Source organism: Mandrillus leucophaeus, unplaced genomic scaffold, assembly GCF_000951045.1.
Source record: "Mandrillus leucophaeus isolate KB7577 unplaced genomic scaffold, Mleu.le_1.0 Scaffold530, whole genome shotgun sequence".
In the NCBI taxonomy this organism is placed as follows: Eukaryota; Metazoa; Chordata; class Mammalia; order Primates; family Cercopithecidae; genus Mandrillus; species Mandrillus leucophaeus.
In genome coordinates, this window is record NW_012105698.1 from 330,384 (window position 1) to 347,279 (window position 16,896).

At 44.6% G+C, this 16,896-nt stretch overlaps 1 protein-coding gene and 1 pseudogene across 2 annotated transcripts in view; one reads left to right on the forward strand and one right to left on the reverse strand.

Annotated features, from left to right (window-relative positions):
- Positions 1-16,896, forward strand: part of DCAF7 (DDB1 and CUL4 associated factor 7) — a 38,118-nt gene that overhangs the window by 12,520 nt on the left and 8,702 nt on the right. For both annotated transcript variants that reach the window (XR_001007891.1, XM_011997051.1), the window contains exons 2-6: positions 6,265-6,423; positions 7,125-7,236; positions 7,607-7,725; positions 12,181-12,390; positions 13,911-14,028. Coding sequence is in view for 1 of the 2 variants with exons in the window: in XM_011997051.1 (XP_011852441.1) it covers positions 6,265-6,423; positions 7,125-7,236; positions 7,607-7,725; positions 12,181-12,390; positions 13,911-14,028 (718 nt within the window). In the remaining variant the exon portion in view is untranslated. The remainder of the gene's footprint in view (positions 1-6,264; positions 6,424-7,124; positions 7,237-7,606; positions 7,726-12,180; positions 12,391-13,910; positions 14,029-16,896) is intronic.
- LOC105551745 lies at positions 8,254-10,727 on the reverse strand (annotated as a pseudogene).

The following is a 16,896-nucleotide window of genomic DNA, read 5'->3' on the forward strand; positions in this document are numbered from 1 at the left end:
AAAAAAAAAAAAAAAAACTATAAAGAGCCAGGGGAAAAAGAAAATGAATGGTTATCTTTATGTGGTGGGATTTTAATTTTAATTTTTTGTGTGTGTGGGGGCAGTATTATAATGAAAAAGTTTTAATTTCCTAATTGGGGAAAATCATTTTTAAAAATTACATCAGAACTTGAATTTCATGAACCTTTTCTGAACAATGAGGATGGCTTTTTTCTTGAATCAAATTAAAAATTTAAGTCATTACCTCTTCTGAAAGCATTGAGAAGGTCAACGAAAGATTGAATCTCAGCTATTTCCTGTCTTCTCTCCTAGGTTAGGTACTGTTGTGTGGAGATTGTCAAACTTAGCTGAAATCATATCACCAGGGGTGATGAATTCCTAAGAATAGAGAGTCCTGGGCCTCACTTGACACTTACTGAATCGGAATCTTAGGCTGGAGTTGAAGGCCTAGGAATGTAAACCTCTTCAGGCAAGTCTGATAGCTAAGTTGGAAAACCACTGCTGTAGGCAGTACAAGCAGAAGTGAGACACAGGCCTACATTTAAGGCATTTACTAAGTGAAATAGCGTAAGACAGTAATGTCAGTGCTTTCATGAGGCACTATGGGATTCGTCACCAAACAGATGGTAGAGATAAGCACTGAAAGAAATAGCACTGGACCAGGAAGACTGTAAATGCCTTATGAAGGTGGTGAGATGTCATAATATTCAAAGCTCATATATTGAGTAAGACAGTTCTACCTAGAGCTGTTACGTACAACTCGAGGTAGGTACTGTGAACATGCTCACTTTACAGTTTGTGAAACAAGATTAGCGGAGTTAAGTAACATGTCCAAAGTCTTACAGCTAGCAGGTGGTAAGTAGGGAGCCCTAGAAGCCCGATTAAGTGCTGTACTAACATTGGGCAGGATTTGGGTCAGTGGAAAGGAGGTATGAGGATTTTACAGGTAAAGAGGGGAAGTGTAAGGAAAGGGATGGGAAACAGTGACTAGATAAATGAAGGTGGAAAGTAAGGTAAGTTAGGGCTGGGTGGTAGAAAGCCTTGTTAGGCTAAGAGGATCCTAAGTGGCAAATGCTCACAAGATTGGATATTTGAACCTTGGGAGGACATCTCTGATGACTTGAAAGGCATTTTCTCTTCCAGTTGAACTTCACAGTGTTATCTGCAAGGTTAGAGAGGGATTTGGGGTTTCGTGCTCCCTGGTGTATCCACAGCTCTTAAAACAGTGCCTGACTCCTAGGAGCTGTCCACTAAATACTTCTTGAATGAATATATAAGTGAAATATCTGGCTCACAATCTACATCAGAGGTTTATTCTTTCTTTTTTCTTTCTTTCTTCCTTTTTTGAGACAAAAAAAAAAAGCTCTGTCGCCCAGGCTGCTGTGTGGTGGTGTGATCTCAGTTCACTGCAACATCTACCTCCTAGGCTCAAACCATCCTTCCATCTCAGCTTCCCAATTAGCTGGAACTACAGGCATGCACTCCCACACCCGGTGAATTTTTGTATTTTTTGTAGGGACGAGGTTTTACCATGTTACCCAGACTGGTCTCGAACTCCCCGCCTTGGCCTCCCAAAGTGCTAGGACTACAGGTGTGAGCCACCACACCCAGCTTCAGAGGTTTATTCTTTATTCTGCCTGATGAGCCTGAGAATTTAGCCTTTCATGTTATTGTCGTCATCGTTGTTCTGTGGGTACATAATAGGTGTGCCTATTTTGGTATAGGCATGCAATACATAATAATCACAACTTGGAAAATTGGGTATCCATTGCCGCAAGCATTTATCCTTTGTAAAAATACAGATCACTTTACAAATTTCCGTGTCATTCTTGTGCAGGGAACATGCTAACCACTGTATGGTTCCGATTTGAGTATGTGTGCTGCTGAAGCAAGCACTCTCATCTGGGTTTTTTTTCCCCTTTCTCCTCCACAAAGGCTGATACCAAAAATTCCATGTTTCATCTAGAATCTTCCTTCTTTATGTAATATTTTCTGGCCGGGCGTGGTGGCTTATACCTGTAATCCCAGCACTTTGGGAGGCCAAGGCGGGTGGATCACCTGAGATCAGGACTTTGAGAGCACCATGACCGGCATGGTGAAACCCCATCTTTACTAAAAATACAAAAAAAATTAGCTGGGCACAGTGGCATCTGCATGTAATCCCAGCTACTTGGGAGGCTGAGGCAGGAGAATCGCTTGAACCTGGGAGGCTGAGGTAGCAGTGAACCACCTAGGCCATTGCACTCCAGCCTAGGTGACAAGAGTGAAAATCTGTATAAAAAAAAAAAAAAAAAAAAAAATTCTGCAAAGGTCAGAATGTCAACTTTTTAGTTCCATATAAAAACTGTTCATTTGGTCACAGTCCCTCGTGTGGCCATTCCTGGTTATCCCTTGCCATTCTCACTATCAGTCACCATAGACCCTTAATTTTTCCCGTTTCCCTCTGAGCTCCCTGCCTCCAGCCACCTGCTTGATCCAGTCTGTCCTGCCCAGCACTACCAGATATGTGGTCCTCAGAGGCCTTGTAATCATACCACTGTCTTCTCAGACACCTTCATGGGGGGAAGGCCATGGTTGCTTTTGGGGCCTTCCAGCCTCCCCTCAGCACACCTTCCCGGCCGCATCTCCACTGCAGTCCCACGTGGCTCTCTCATACAGGCCTGCTTGCTGCTACCAAATGGGTCATTTAGTTTGCCACCTTTGTATGCATGACCCTTCTGTTCCAGCTACCTGGGTTGCCCTTCCCTTTCCTATTTGCCTACCCAGATCCTTCCTGTTCTCCTTTGAAGACTCTGCTCAGATGCTGACTCCTCTTTTCCTCAGGTGCCCTGTTTGAATCATTGCTCTTTCCTCTCAATTGTTATAGATTATTATCTGTGTCATAAATAAGCCAATCATGTATTACCTTGTGACATTACTTGCATTACTATCTTAAGTGTTTTAGGGCACTGGGTTTTGTCTCCTTTTATGTCTTTATACATTATCTTCCCTAACAGTTATATGATTGTTGAAAGTCTGTGGGTGCTCTATAAAATGAATATTTAGACTTAGTCATATGGATTTTTAAGAGTTAAAGATGGATGACAAGATCTATGAATATACATAGAAAAATCCTTAGGAATCTACAAAAAAGCTACTAAAACTAACAACTAATGTAGCAAAGTTATAGAAGCCAAGATTAATGTATAAAAATCAATTGTATTTCTGTATACAGTAGCAATGAGCAATTGGAAATGGAATTTGAAACAGTTTCATGGTCAAGCACAGTAGCTCATATGTGTAAGCCCAGGGTACTGGGAGGCCAAAGTGGGTGGATTACTTGAGCCCGGGAGTTCAAGACCAGCCTGGGCAACACGGCAAAACCCTGTCTCTACAAAAAATACAAAAATTAGCTGGGTACGGTGGCTTGTACCTGTAGTCCCAGCTACTTGGGAGGCTGAGGTGGGAGGATCACTTGAGCCTGGGAGGCCAAGGCTGTAGTAAGCTGTGATCGAGCCACTACACTCCACCCTGGGTGACAGCTAACTTTTTAGTATTTTTAGTAAGATGTCAGTTCTCCCCAAACTGATCGATAGATTCAACAGAATCCCAATCAGAATCTCAGCAGGCTTTTTGTAAAATTTGACAAGCTGATTGTAAAATGTACATGGAAAAGCAAAAGTAGAGAATAGCAAAACAATTTTGAAAAAGAACAGCAAAGTTGGAGAACTCATTATCTGATTTTAGAACTTACTAGAAAGCTACTATAATCAAGACAGTTTGCCTACTAGCAAACAGATAGGCAAATAGGTAATGGAACAGAATAGAGTCCAGAAATAGATGAACAAATACATAGTCAACTGATTTTCAATAAAGGGTTCAAGGTAATTCAAAGGAGAAAGAATTCTCAACCAGTGATGCTGGAACAGGCAGACATACGTAAAAAAGCAAACCTTGTTCGGGAGCGGTAGCTCACGCCTACAATCCTAGCACTTTGGGAGGTGGATCACCTGAGGTCAACAGTTCAAGACTAGACTGGCCAAAATGGTGAAACCCCTTCTCTACTAAAAATACTAAAAAATTAGCCGGGCGTAATGGCACACGCCTGTAGTCCCAGCTACTTAGGAGGCAGAGAGGTAGGAGAATTGCTTGAACACAGGAGGTGGAGGTTGCCATGGGCCAAGATTGTGCCATTGCACTCCAGCCTGGGCGACAAGAGCGAAACTCCATCTCAAAAAGAAAAACAACAAAAAGTAAACCTTGATTCATATCTTGTGCCATATAAAAATTTAATTTGAAATGACTCAGAGACCTAAATATGAAGCCTAAAACTAGAAAACTTTTAGAAGACAACATAGGAAAAAATATATGGGACCTGGGATTAAGCAAAGATTTCTTAACTAGGACATAAAAAATTGGCTGGGCACGGTGGCTCACTCCTGTAATCCCAGCACTTTGGGAGGCCAAGCCAGGAGGATCACTTGAGCCCAGAAGTTCGAGACCAGCCTGGGCAACATAAGGAGACCCCATCTCTACAAAAAATTTAGAAATTAGCTGGGTGTGGTGGCACATGCCTGTGGTCGCAGCTACTGGGGAGGCTAAAGCTGGAGGATTGCTTAAGCCCAGGAGGTTGAGCCTGCAGTGAACCATGATTGCACCACTGCACTCGAACCAGTGCAACAGAGTGAGACCCTATCTCAAAAACAAAACCAAAATTATAGAGTGCACATAATGCACACATAGTGCACACAAAATTACAGGTTGCACATAATGCAATATTATTCAGCAGTAAGAAAAGAAGCAACTACTGATACACACAAGAACATGGATGAATCTCAAGAGCAGTGTACTGAGTGAAAGTAGCCAGACCAAAGACTCAAGACCATCTGATTCTATTTATGTGGTATTATGGTGAGACAAAACCATAGACCAGTGGCCACTTGGGGTGGTTATAAGGGGTTGACTGCAGAGGAGCCTGGGAGAACTTTCTGGGTTAATGGAAATGTTTTATATCTTACTGTGGGGGTTATACAACTGTACATTTGCCAAAACTCATTTAACTGTACATTTGCCAAAACTCATTTAACTGTACACTTGAGTGGGTTTTATTGCATGCAACTATACCTAACTTTGGGGAAAAAAAATGTGTGGAAGATACTGGTGTCTGAGACTGAAGTCAGAAAGATGAGTAGAAGGAATTCTATTTTGTGCTTTTCCCCTTATTGCGGATCTTTACCAAATATTCCCACCATTCCATCTTCCAGCTGGAAGTTCATAAGCAAATGTACAGTTAGTGTCCCACTGAGCCAGATCGAGTTTGACAGCAAAGATTGGAAGTTAATGGTGGGCTAAAATTGACTCTTAAGAAAAAGTGATCAGAGCTAGGTGGGACTTAATCATCAATGGTGCCCACTTTTTTTTGCTTGGTTTGGGCTCTTAAATGGTCATTTGACGTACCTTTACATGTAAACATAATGAGCCAGTGTTGAGTTTGGGGTTGATGAGGGTTGTGCACTATTGGATTTTTAAGTGAGCATTAGTTTGTTTAATGAAATTGCACATATTCATATTCCCAGCCTCTGAGCACCAAATGTCCTCAGCACTCCAGTCATTGTGGCAGCTAAAACCACCCCTGCTCATTTTCAAATACCTCAGGGGTTTTGGGGGAAGGTGTGCCTGGCTTGGCAGAGAGTGCACTTATGTAGTTGGTGTCAAGAATGCAGTACTTGAATCAGAAAACCTGTAATCAAATCTTGTCTCTGTCTCCTACTGCCTTTGCAGTATTGTGCGTAACCACCTCTTTGAGTCTAGGTGTCCTTGTCTGCCAGGGGATGGTTGGACTAGATGCCCTCTCACGGCAATTGTTTTTGATTCTGCAGTTTAGTGTAGTACAGTGTCAAGACTTCTGTCACTGGCCAGGCATGGTGGCTCATGTCTGTAATCCCAGCACTTTGGGAGGCAGAGGCGGTCAGATTACCTGAGGTCAGAAGTTCGAGACCAACCTGGGCAACATGTGAGACCTTGTCTCTACAAAAAATGAACAAAATTAGCTGTGCATGGTGGTGCATGCCTCTAACCCCAGCTTCTTGAGAGGCTGAGGTGGAAGGATCACTTGAGTCCAGGAGATGGAGGCTGCATTGAGCTGTGGTCGCACCACTGCACTCCAGCCTGGGCAACAGAGCAAGATCTTGTCTTAAAAAAAACCCTCTATCACTGACCAGGGATCTAATGTATTTGCTGTACTGTTCACAAATGCTTATGTGGCTCAACTTTGGCGTGTTACAGGTTCAGCTTGTTGGTTTAGATGAGGAGAGTTCAGAGTTTATTTGCAGAAACACCTTTGACCACCCGTACCCCACCACAAAGCTCATGTGGATCCCTGATACAAAAGGCGTCTATCCAGACCTACTGGCAACAAGCGGCGACTATCTCCGTGTGTGGAGGGTAAGCGGATGCTTTATTAGCAGCCAGACAAGTCGGCTTTCTCAGCCTCAGCTGTCAGCAGTGAGAAGTCACAGAACAGATGGGGTCAGAGGCAGCGAGTGTCACTGCAGCACGGGATAAGCAAGCAAAACTTAAATGGACTGACTTCATTTGGCTCAGCAGATTTTCTAGTAAATCAAGTCAAGATTCCATGAAGTCTGGCTGCAGTCAGCTCAGTCAACCTGAGGTGACGATGACAGCCTTCAGGGGAGGTGGGAACGCTTGGGAACTTATGTTCTGTTTGCAGCCAAGGTATTTTTGAGTAAACTAAATGAAATACCAGGCCATTGATTCTGATAAAGTGTGTGAGTGGATCTTGGAGGCTTCCCTCTGCCATCGGCAGAGCTCATCAGCAGCAGCGTCCTCTGTAGCATGGGCATGGCCTTAGTACACCTGTGTAGAGGTTCCAGGCTGGGCAAGGTGAGAAGACCTCTCCTCTAGGAAGATGCAGGGATGAAAATGTAGAAAACAAAAGCTGGGCAGAGGAGAAAGTATGAGAAAAAGTAGCATTCGGGGAGTCCTGGGTTTATTACTGTTTTTGATAAAAATATTTTCCCCTCATGTCTTATGTTTGCTAAGATATTTTCTAAACAGGGATTTTTAAAAATATTTTTTATGAGGATAAGACTGGCTGATTCTTTTTTAAATTCTTGTTCCTTCAGGTTGGTGAAACAGAGACCAGGCTGGAGTGTTTGCTAAACAATAATAAGAACTCTGATTTCTGTGCTCCCCTGACCTCCTTTGACTGGAATGAGGTGGATCCTTATCTTTTAGGTAAGGGAGTTAGGGAGTATGTATTTCAGCTGGAAGAAGCCAAAATACATTTTCTCAGATGTCACACTGGGCCATGCATCATCCTAGAACAAGGCTCTGTGGGAAGTAGGCTAGGCATGGAATGTGGTTATTTATTAGTTCCTTTGTGTGGGTGAGCTTTCCGTATGTGTAGATCTTGTCCCTCCAGTTAGAATCTAAGGTCTTATGGTGAGGACTGAATACTTGACTTCCTCTGTGGCTCTGCCGGTAGCCGCCACCTTGTTTTCTGTAGTCTTTATGGTATGTTGCTCCCTGGGCCAAGCAGATGAGTAGACACAGGAGGGAAGCTTGCCTGGTCCCATCAGCCCTGACTTGCACTGGTTGTTTGCAGGTACCTCAAGCATTGATACAACGTGCACCATCTGGGGGCTGGAGACAGGGCAGGTGTTAGGGCGAGTGAATCTTGTGTCTGGCCATGTGAAGACCCAACTGATCGCCCATGACAAAGAGGTAATGATGCTTTTCCATTTCGTCTTTCCTCAAATGCTTCCTGTGCCTTCCACACAGGAAGAGGTCGATTGTTCTCTCATTGTTCTGCAATTTATGTAGAAAATCGTAACATAACATCTTCTTGTCTAAATTGACAATAGTAATGTATCAAAAATGGGAAAACAACACTATTGTAAACTAATGCTTTTTTTGGCTAATGTAAATGACTTATACGGTCTGTCATTGTTCTTTTCATGCTAGATGTTGCTTTTTTTTTTTTAAATGAAAAGTATAGTTATTGTATTTTCTTGTCAAACACCTTTACTTGAGGCAACAACTGAAGTATAATTTAATTCATCAGGAAATATCACACTTGGAGGGAAAACACACACTCAAAAAAACCCTTAAATGAAAGCCAAACATTCTTTCCAAGGCACAGCGCTGGCATTTTCAGATTGACAGCAGAACGAGTTTGTTTCCATGAAACAAAATCACGAGTCCAGAGTCTGTTTTTGAAACAGCTTTCCATTTCATCTCCCTTTCTCGGGCTCAGGGAACGATGCTTGTGGCCTTCCTCAGGGACAGGTAGCCGGTGACGACGTCAGAGGGCAGCCTCCGAATGTAGGAAAACTTCAATGGTGCTGAACCGCGGTTTGCTCTGGGGGTCTGTGTAGTTGGCCTGAAACATCAGAATACTTCTTAGCTGGATTAAAGGATGGAGGAGCATCAATACTGAAGTAGTTAGGATTGTTCAGTTGCCACGGCAATGCCCTTTTGGAAGCGAGGATTTGTTTCAGATTCTTCCAGGTTCTGTTCTTCTTACCAGCAGCTGCGCCACCATGGCCAGAGTGTACAAAGTTGGGATCCTTAAATGGCAAAGGTTTGGCAGCTTTTTCCACAGGTCCTGTGCTAAACTCAGAGAGTGCCACTTTATTCTCACTCATGGCTTCCATGCTGATACCCTGCGCAAAGCTGGAGGCAGACACTTTTTTCTTCTTACTGGCGCCATAGCCCCTGCCGCTGTTGCCATTGTGGGAAGGGCTGGCCGGCCTCTTCTTGCTGTTCCGGACTATTCTGGGAGTGGAAGTGGTGTCTACAATTGGAAATTTGCGCTGCCATTGCACCCTGAGTCTTCCCCTGGTCCCCCCACCTCTTTCCCAGCACGGGCCCTGGAACTTCCTTTCCCGATGTTGCTGTTTTTTAATAATGAAGTCTCTTATAGAGGAGCTAGGAACTGATGTAATTAAAAAATAACTTTAGAGTAATACTTATCTTGAAATAGATTAGATTTGGGGAGGAAGGGAGACAGGAAGAGAAAAAAGTTTCTGAGAGACAAACCTAATTATCCATTTTTCTCTATAAATGTTTTATAAAATCCTAAATCTTTATACGTTCATTACTGTTGGCAATGGAGGCAATGGAATATATTTTACTTTGATGGTGATGCTTCTGTGTTTATTGGGAAAACTGAGGAGAACTATTTGTGATTGTTTTTTTTTTTTGAGACGAAGTTTTCCTCTTACTGCCCAGGCTGGAGTGCAATGGTGCAATCTGGGCTCACTGCAACCTCCGCCTTCTGGGTTCAAGTGATTCTCCTGCCTCAGCTTCCAGAGTAGCGGGGATTACAGGTGCCCGCCACCACGCCTGGCTAATTTTTGTATTTTTTAGCAGAGACAGGGTTTCACCATGTTGGCCAGGATGGTCTCGAACTCCTGACCTCAGGTGATCCACCCACCTTGGCCTCCCAAAGTGCTGGGATTACAGGCGTGAGCCACCATGCCCAGCCAATTGCATTTTAATCAAAGCATTCTTCTCAGTGATTTTAGAAAATCCCCATAAATCTTTTCCTCCTAGAGTCGTTGCATGCTCCTGGTACTCTCATCTCCTATGGGTACTATTTCCTTTTCTTTTCTACCTTACCCTGCACAGCTAGGGGTATTAATATCTGTACAGATAAAAAGAATGCCTTGACCTTAGGTCAGAAACTTGAGGTTGTCAACAGCATAGGAAGATGTGACCCAGGTTATCATTCTTAGTAAGGGGTTGTCTTTGGCTTTCTATACTCCTAAGGGTAAGCCCTGTTACAAAACTTCTAGACTTGACTGCTGCTAAACCAGGGGTCAAATGAAGAGTTTGTGCCGCAGAGAGGACCAGTAAGGAACTTCTGGAAACCCTCTTGGCATCAAGTTGAACAAGCTGCTACATTTTAGTTATATGACACCTTAGCCTGCTGTTGTCTGTTAGGTCCAACCCAGAAAATGGGAACTACTCTTAAGTATTTGAACTGCGGGGATTTAATCTAGGGGCTGCTTGTACAGAAGATGGTAAAGCTGAGAAGCCACATAGATAGCAGTGAGGTCATCCATAGAATGGGAGCAGCAGAAAGCTGCAGCTGCCTATGGGCCAGAAGGACCATGGGAGGAGGCAGGGTTCCTGGAGCCCAGGGGCTGGATTTACCTGGCAGAGACGCTTCTAGGCACAGAGAGAGGGGAGGAGAAATACCTTAGCTTCTCTCTGCTTCCCATCATCCAGTTTCCCACCAAAGCCTCCCATGGCTGAACCAGCCGGAAGCAGCAAGCAGATCTGAGAGCCTGCCAAATGCACACTGTAGGAATCAGTTCTCTTGTGACGCAGAGAAGAGCAGGGAGAAAGGCCAGGAATGGATCTTGGCAGCAGACAGGCTTAGATCGGCAGCCTTGTCTTGAAGGAAAGAGCCTGAGAAAGGATAGTGGCTCTAGAGAAACAGTAATAGCACCTTTCTAGCACCTTTGATTTTTCTCAGTCTACCTTTCTCTAGGAGGAGACTTGTTTGGAAGGCTCTCACTGATACCTGGCAGATCACTGTAGAAGAGAGTTTAGTGTACTTGGGAGTTGTCACCTTCCCTTGGTTTCCCAGTGAACCATGCTGGTGGAGCACTGAAGGAGCAGTCACTTAGAGCTAAGAGAGCTTTGCTGATGGCTTGGCCACACTGCCCATGGCACCTATGGCATCTCTGTCCCTGAGGGTTACCAGGAGCTGGCATTGGGGGCTATACAATAAACATGGCTGTGCCTTAAAGCAGCTGTATAGTACTAGACAAAGCCTCGATCTGTCAGGCATGTCAGGCCTGGGTGCCTCCTTGTTGATGACTGGCCCAGTCCCTTTTGAACGACTTCTACTTCCGGCCATAGAAGAACAAGCATAATTTCTTCATAGCCAGAAAAAAAAGGAACTCATGAGGTTAAATAGCAATAGATGCTCATTTGGCAGTGTCCCTCAGTAGGCAGAACCTCAACACTGGAGCTGCAATATTTAGTGAGAAATTCTAGTCTTGTCTCCCCAGAAGTCATCTGTCATTATCCCCAGAAGATGAGTTTTGTTTGGCATTAGCTTTTCTATTTCTGTTTCTCTCTCTACTTGTCTGTCTCTGGCTTTCTCTTTGCTCCTCTTCATCCTCTTTTTTTTTTTTTTAGACAGAGTCTCGCTCTGTCCCAGGCCGGAGTGCAGTGGTGCAATCTCGGCTCACTGTAATTTCCGCCTCCCGGGTTCAAGCAATTCTCCTGCCACAGCCTCCTGAGTAGCTGGAATTACAGGGGCCAGCCACCATGCCCAGCTAATTTTTTTGTATTTTTAGTAGAGACAGGGTTTCACTGTGTTGGCCAGGATGGTCTTGATCTCTTGACCTTGTGATCCGCCTGCCTCAGCCTCACAAAGTGCTGGGATTACAGGTGTGAGCCACCGCACCCGGCCTTCGTCCTCTCTTTCTCTGAAGCTCTCCATTGCTCTCTGCCTCTATTTCCTCATAGATGTTAGTGATATGCAATGTTTGCAGCAAATAAAAGCAGAAAACAGTGATTTAGAACCTAAATTGATTCACTTATGATCACAAACCAACTAGGAGAAGAAACAACATGTCCTAGGACAAGAGGGTGCTACTAAACCTATTTGTGAATACAGGAACATCTAGGCCTCTCATGACTCAAAATTTCTGTTACCTCTTTCTTGCACATGAGTCTCAGGTCCAGGTTGCACAGTAGAATCAGCTTGGCTGCTATTCAGTGACCACAGGAGGGCTGCTTTCACCTCTGTGATTGATGATCTAGGACTTAATGGGCTCGTAGACCTGCCTCTGATTGTGCATAAGGCCCAGGAAATAAATGTCTCATTCTTGTCGTGTGGCAGAAGACAGCCACTGTTCTGTTGGTCAGCAGGGTATGTGCCTTTGTTTTATCTCAGGGGTTGGAGGAAGAAGATTTGGAAAGCAGGAATGTGGGAAGAAACCAGCCAATTTCTATAGCAGAATGATCCTCCATCTTTGGAAAGCCACGGATACTAGAACTCTCAGGTTTCAGTACTCACAGACACTGTTTGGGCTTCATTTACTTGCTTCTGTGTCATGAGCGAGGTTTAGATGAACTTGACGTGGCAGATTTCCCTCCTATAGGAAGAAGAGGTAATGGATCTGAATCTGACCGGAGCTTCTTGTTCACCAACAGGTCTATGATATTGCATTTAGCCGGGCCGGGGGTGGCAGGGACATGTTTGCCTCTGTGGGTGCTGATGGCTCTGTGCGGATGTTTGACCTCCGCCATCTAGAACACAGCACCATCATTTACGAAGACCCACAGCATCACCCGCTGCTTCGCCTCTGCTGGAACAAGCAGGACCCTAACTACCTGGCCACCATGGCCATGGATGGAATGGAGGTGAGCACTCCCCTCAGGCTACCATGGGCCCTGCCTAACTTCAGCAGTGCCTAGTGTATCTAGAAGGCTGCTTCTCAGTTGGAGCAGTTTGGCCCCCGGAGTATCTTTGGGAATGTCTGGAGGCATTTTTGGTTGTCACAACTCTGGAGACACAGTTGGTACTATGGTATCTAGGGGGTAGACCAGGGAGGCTGCTAAATATCCTACAGTGCCCAGGACAGTCCCTCAGCAAAGTATATCCAACCTAAAATGACAGCAGTCCCGGGACTGAGAAAGTCTGATTTGGAACAAGAATTACTTGTTAAGAACTTTTAATTTTTGAAGAGTTGGAGTTAGCCAGGAAAAGCAATATCTAAAGAGTAAACCAACTCGTATGTGCCTATGGTGCTGAGTGAAAAAGCAGATTTTTCCCTTCTGTAGTCTGGACGGATTCATCCAGCTTCAGCAAACAGATGTAGAAATGGCAGCTCTCTGGCTGGGCGCTCTGGCTCACACCTGTAATCCCAACACTTTGGGAGGCCAAGGCAGGCGGATCACGAAGTCAAGAGATCGAGACCATCCTGGCCAACATGGTGAAACCCTGTCTCTACTAAAAATACAAAAATTAGCTAGGTGTGGTGGCGTACGCCTATAGTTCCAGCTATTCAGGAGACTGAGGCAAGAGAATCGCTTGAACCTGGTAGGCAGAGGTTGCAATAAGCCGAGATCGTGCCATTGCACTCCAGCCTGGGAGACAGAGCGAGACTCCGTCTAAAAAAAAAAAAAAAAAAGTCTGGGCGCAGTGGCTCACACCTGTAATCCCAGCACTTTGGGAGGCCAAGGTGGGCAGGAGATTAAGACCTTCCTAGCTAACATAGTGAAACCCCATCTCTACTAAAAAAAAAACCAAAACATTAGTTGGGCGTGGTGGCGGGTGCCTGTAGTCCCAGCTACTCGGGGAGGCTGAGGCAGGAGAATGGTTTGAACCCAGGAGGTGGAGCTTGCAGTGAGTGGAGATCGCATCACTGCACTCCAGCCTGGGTGACAGAGGGAGACTCTGTCTCAAAAAAAAAAAAAAAAAAAAAAGGAAAGAAAAGGAAAAAGAAATGGCAGCTCTCTCTAGTCTGTTACTTGATAAAAGGTGAATTGTGGGTGGGGAGAATGCATTGGTTGTCCTTGGTTTGGTGGCGTTAGTGCCTCAGATTCTGCTTTGGCTGGGCTCTCATTCCATTCAGCTGAGATGCCTAGAATTCTTACCACGTGCACCTGCTGGGATCCAGGATTACCCAGACTCCTGTTGCCTGTTTCTGCATCTCCCCTATCAGTCTAAAGGCCCAGTGTTGCTCAAGATAGAGACTATAAACTACCCGTGTCCTTTGTCTTGTTTTCCCTCAATCCTATGAAAATCCCGTCTCTAATGTTCTTTAAATCCAGAAATGAAAAAGTTATGCCTAAAAAGATTTTTTGCATGTGGATAGTGTTTTTTGTTTTTTTCTGTGAAACTCTGACGATCCCAGGCCTTTTACTTATTATTTCCGCAGGTGGTGATTCTAGATGTCCGAGTTCCCTGCACACCTGTCGCCAGGTTAAACAACCATCGAGCATGTGTCAACGGCATTGCTTGGGCCCCACATTCATCCTGCCACATCTGCACTGCAGGTAATCATGGTGGGGAGAAAGGAATCTGGGAGGGATGGAGGAAATCTCTTGGCTCCTTAGAATTGTAGTTGTTACTGTTTTCTAAGGACGGTCTTGTGAGATTTATATAAAATGACTAGTTGGAGCCTCTCCACACTTGTGAAATTCAATCAGTACAAATTTTTAGACGATCTTGTACCTTCATGGACATCAGAGCATCTTCCATATACAATTTACATCATGTGTCAGTTACAGGCCTGTGCCTTGTACTGTCCCCATGAAATCTGGGTGGCACAGAGGACTCAATTCCAGGAATATGGAGAAAGGGAGGCATCTCTCATGGATGTCACAGAATCTTTGGGACTGCGAAGATCAACATCTCCATGGGACCTTTCAGGTTTCGCTTTAACAAACTGACAGTGAGCTCTAGACACATCGGAGGGCCTCACAGAACTTTGCCTGGTTGTGGTGTGTGACTTGTGGTTTTCATTTCACTGTTTCCCAGACCAAAGCAAGCATCCCTTACTGGCCAGGCACAGTGGCTCACGCCTGTAATCCCAGCACTTTGGGAGGCTGAGGCAGGTGGATCACCTGAGGTCAGGGGTTCGTGACCAGCCTGACAAACGTGGTGAAACCCTGTCTCTACTAAAAATACAAAAAAAATTAGGCATAGTGACACACAGCTGTAGTTCAAGCTACTTGGTACTGAGACAGGAGAATCACTTGAACCCAGGAGGTGGAGGTTGCAGTGACCAGAGATTATGCCACTGCCCTCCAGCTGGGGCAACAGAGCGAGACTCTGCCTCCAAAAAAAAGAAAAAAAAGAGTACCCCTTAAAAATATGTTGGGCCAGGCACAGTGTCTCAGGCCTGTAATTGCAGCACTTTGGGAGGCTAAGGTGGGAGGATTCCTTGAGACCAAGAGTTCGAGACCAGCCTGGACAGTATAGTGAGACCTCATCTCTACAAAAAGTTAAAAAAACTCTCTGGGTGTAGTGGTGAATTGCTGTAGTCCTAGCTACTTAGAGGCTGAGGTGAGAGGATCCCTTGAGCCCAGGAGTTTGAGGTTACAGTGAGCTATGATTGTGCCACTGCACTCCAACCTGGGCAACCAAGGAAGACTCTGCCTCTAAAATAAATTTTAAAAAAAGAAAAGAAAGGCCGGGTGCAGTGGCTCACGCCTGTAATACCAGCACTTTGGGAGGCCGAGGCAGGTGGATCATGAGGTCAGGAGATCAAGACCATCCTGACCAACGTGGTGAAGCCCCATCTCTACTAAAAATACAAAAATTAGCCGGGCATGGTGGTGCGCGCCTGTAGTCCCGGCTACTTGGGAGGCTGAGGCAGGAGAATCGCTTGAACCCAGGAGGTGGAGGTTGCAGTCAGCTGAGATCGTGCCATTACCCTCTAGCCTGGTGACAGAGTGAGACTCCATCTCAGAAAAAAAAGAAAAGAAAAATATGCTGTTTGTCAATGCACTTTTATTGTAGAAATACTGCGAATCTGATATTAAAAATGAAAACAGTACAGAGGCATATTTAGAGCAAGGTGAAGGTCATCTTTTCTCCTTGCTATATCATTTCTGCCTCCATCCCACTCTGCATAGATGACCTCTGTCAACAGGTAATGTATCTCCTTCCAGACCCTTTTGGTATACATTCGGGGGTGTACATCCATGCCCTCAAATACAACTATATACCTCTTCCTTTTGCACTGAGAGGATTCTGTCCTAGCCCTGTGGTGGTTTACTGCTTAACTTTTTTAGTGTGTTTTTTTTCTTCTCCTCACTAATCAGTAGCCTTATAATGGACAAGATTCGTTATGGAGTCCAAGAAGCAATGTACTGTGGTGTTTTTCTGCCATTTGAGCATTATTTGGAAAGCATGAAGCTTTTCCTGATTTTGGCCCTCTGCTCATGCCTGTATGTCTCCTTGAAGAGCAGTTGGGGGCCTGCTGCTGCCTTCTGTACCTCAGATTGTGGTTTGTCTTCTTCATTATTGCCCCTTTTTTTTTTTTTTTTTTTTTCCAGCGGTGTGGATAGGGAGGGATAGAAGAAGCAGAAAAGAAAGGTGTCATCCATTATTCATGGAAAGTAGGACTGGCCCCATAGAAGCCCCATTTTCTGCTCCTGGCTTCTCCCTTTGTCCGGCTCGCTGTTTTGTGTGTTGCACCTGCCTTGAGCCCCTTCAACCGAAGGAACTGTTGCTCAAGTGTGCTCAGTTGAGCATTGAGGAAAAGGGGCTTAGTGCTTTAGAGGTGCAATTCCCTGACCTCTTGGCATTGATTATCCCTGGGAGAGGGATCTTGCACCTGGCCCAGATTATGCGGCCTTGGCAGGAGACTGGTATTGCCCACAATTGGCCTATTAGGGTTTAGTTTATTCAGATTTTCTGTGTATGTGAGACCAGCTTTCATCAGAATGTATGGCAGAGTCAGGGTACACTGCAGCTCTGAAGGCCATTGCCTTTTTTTTTCTTTTTTTAAAATTAACTTACTATTTTGATTATAAAAGTAATATAGGCCGGGTGCAGTGGTTCATGCCTGTAATCCCAGCATTTTGGGAGGCCGAGGCAGGAGAATCGCTTGAACCTGGGAGGCATTGGTTACAGTGAGCTGAGATCGCACCTTTATGCTCAAGCCTGGGTGACAGAACAAGACTCCATTTAAAAAAAAAAAAAAAAAGTTATATAAGCACATTATGGATCACTTAGGAACTAGAGAAAAGTAAACGTAACTCCTAACCTTGTCATCTTAGTATTGCCATCATTCTCATTTTAATATATTTCCTTCTAGTCATTTTTCATGTGCTTTTATATATTTAAGGTGATTACCATCTTTCTGGTGTTTCCCATAGCTATTTTCTTGGATTTTTTTTTTTTTTTTTTTTTTT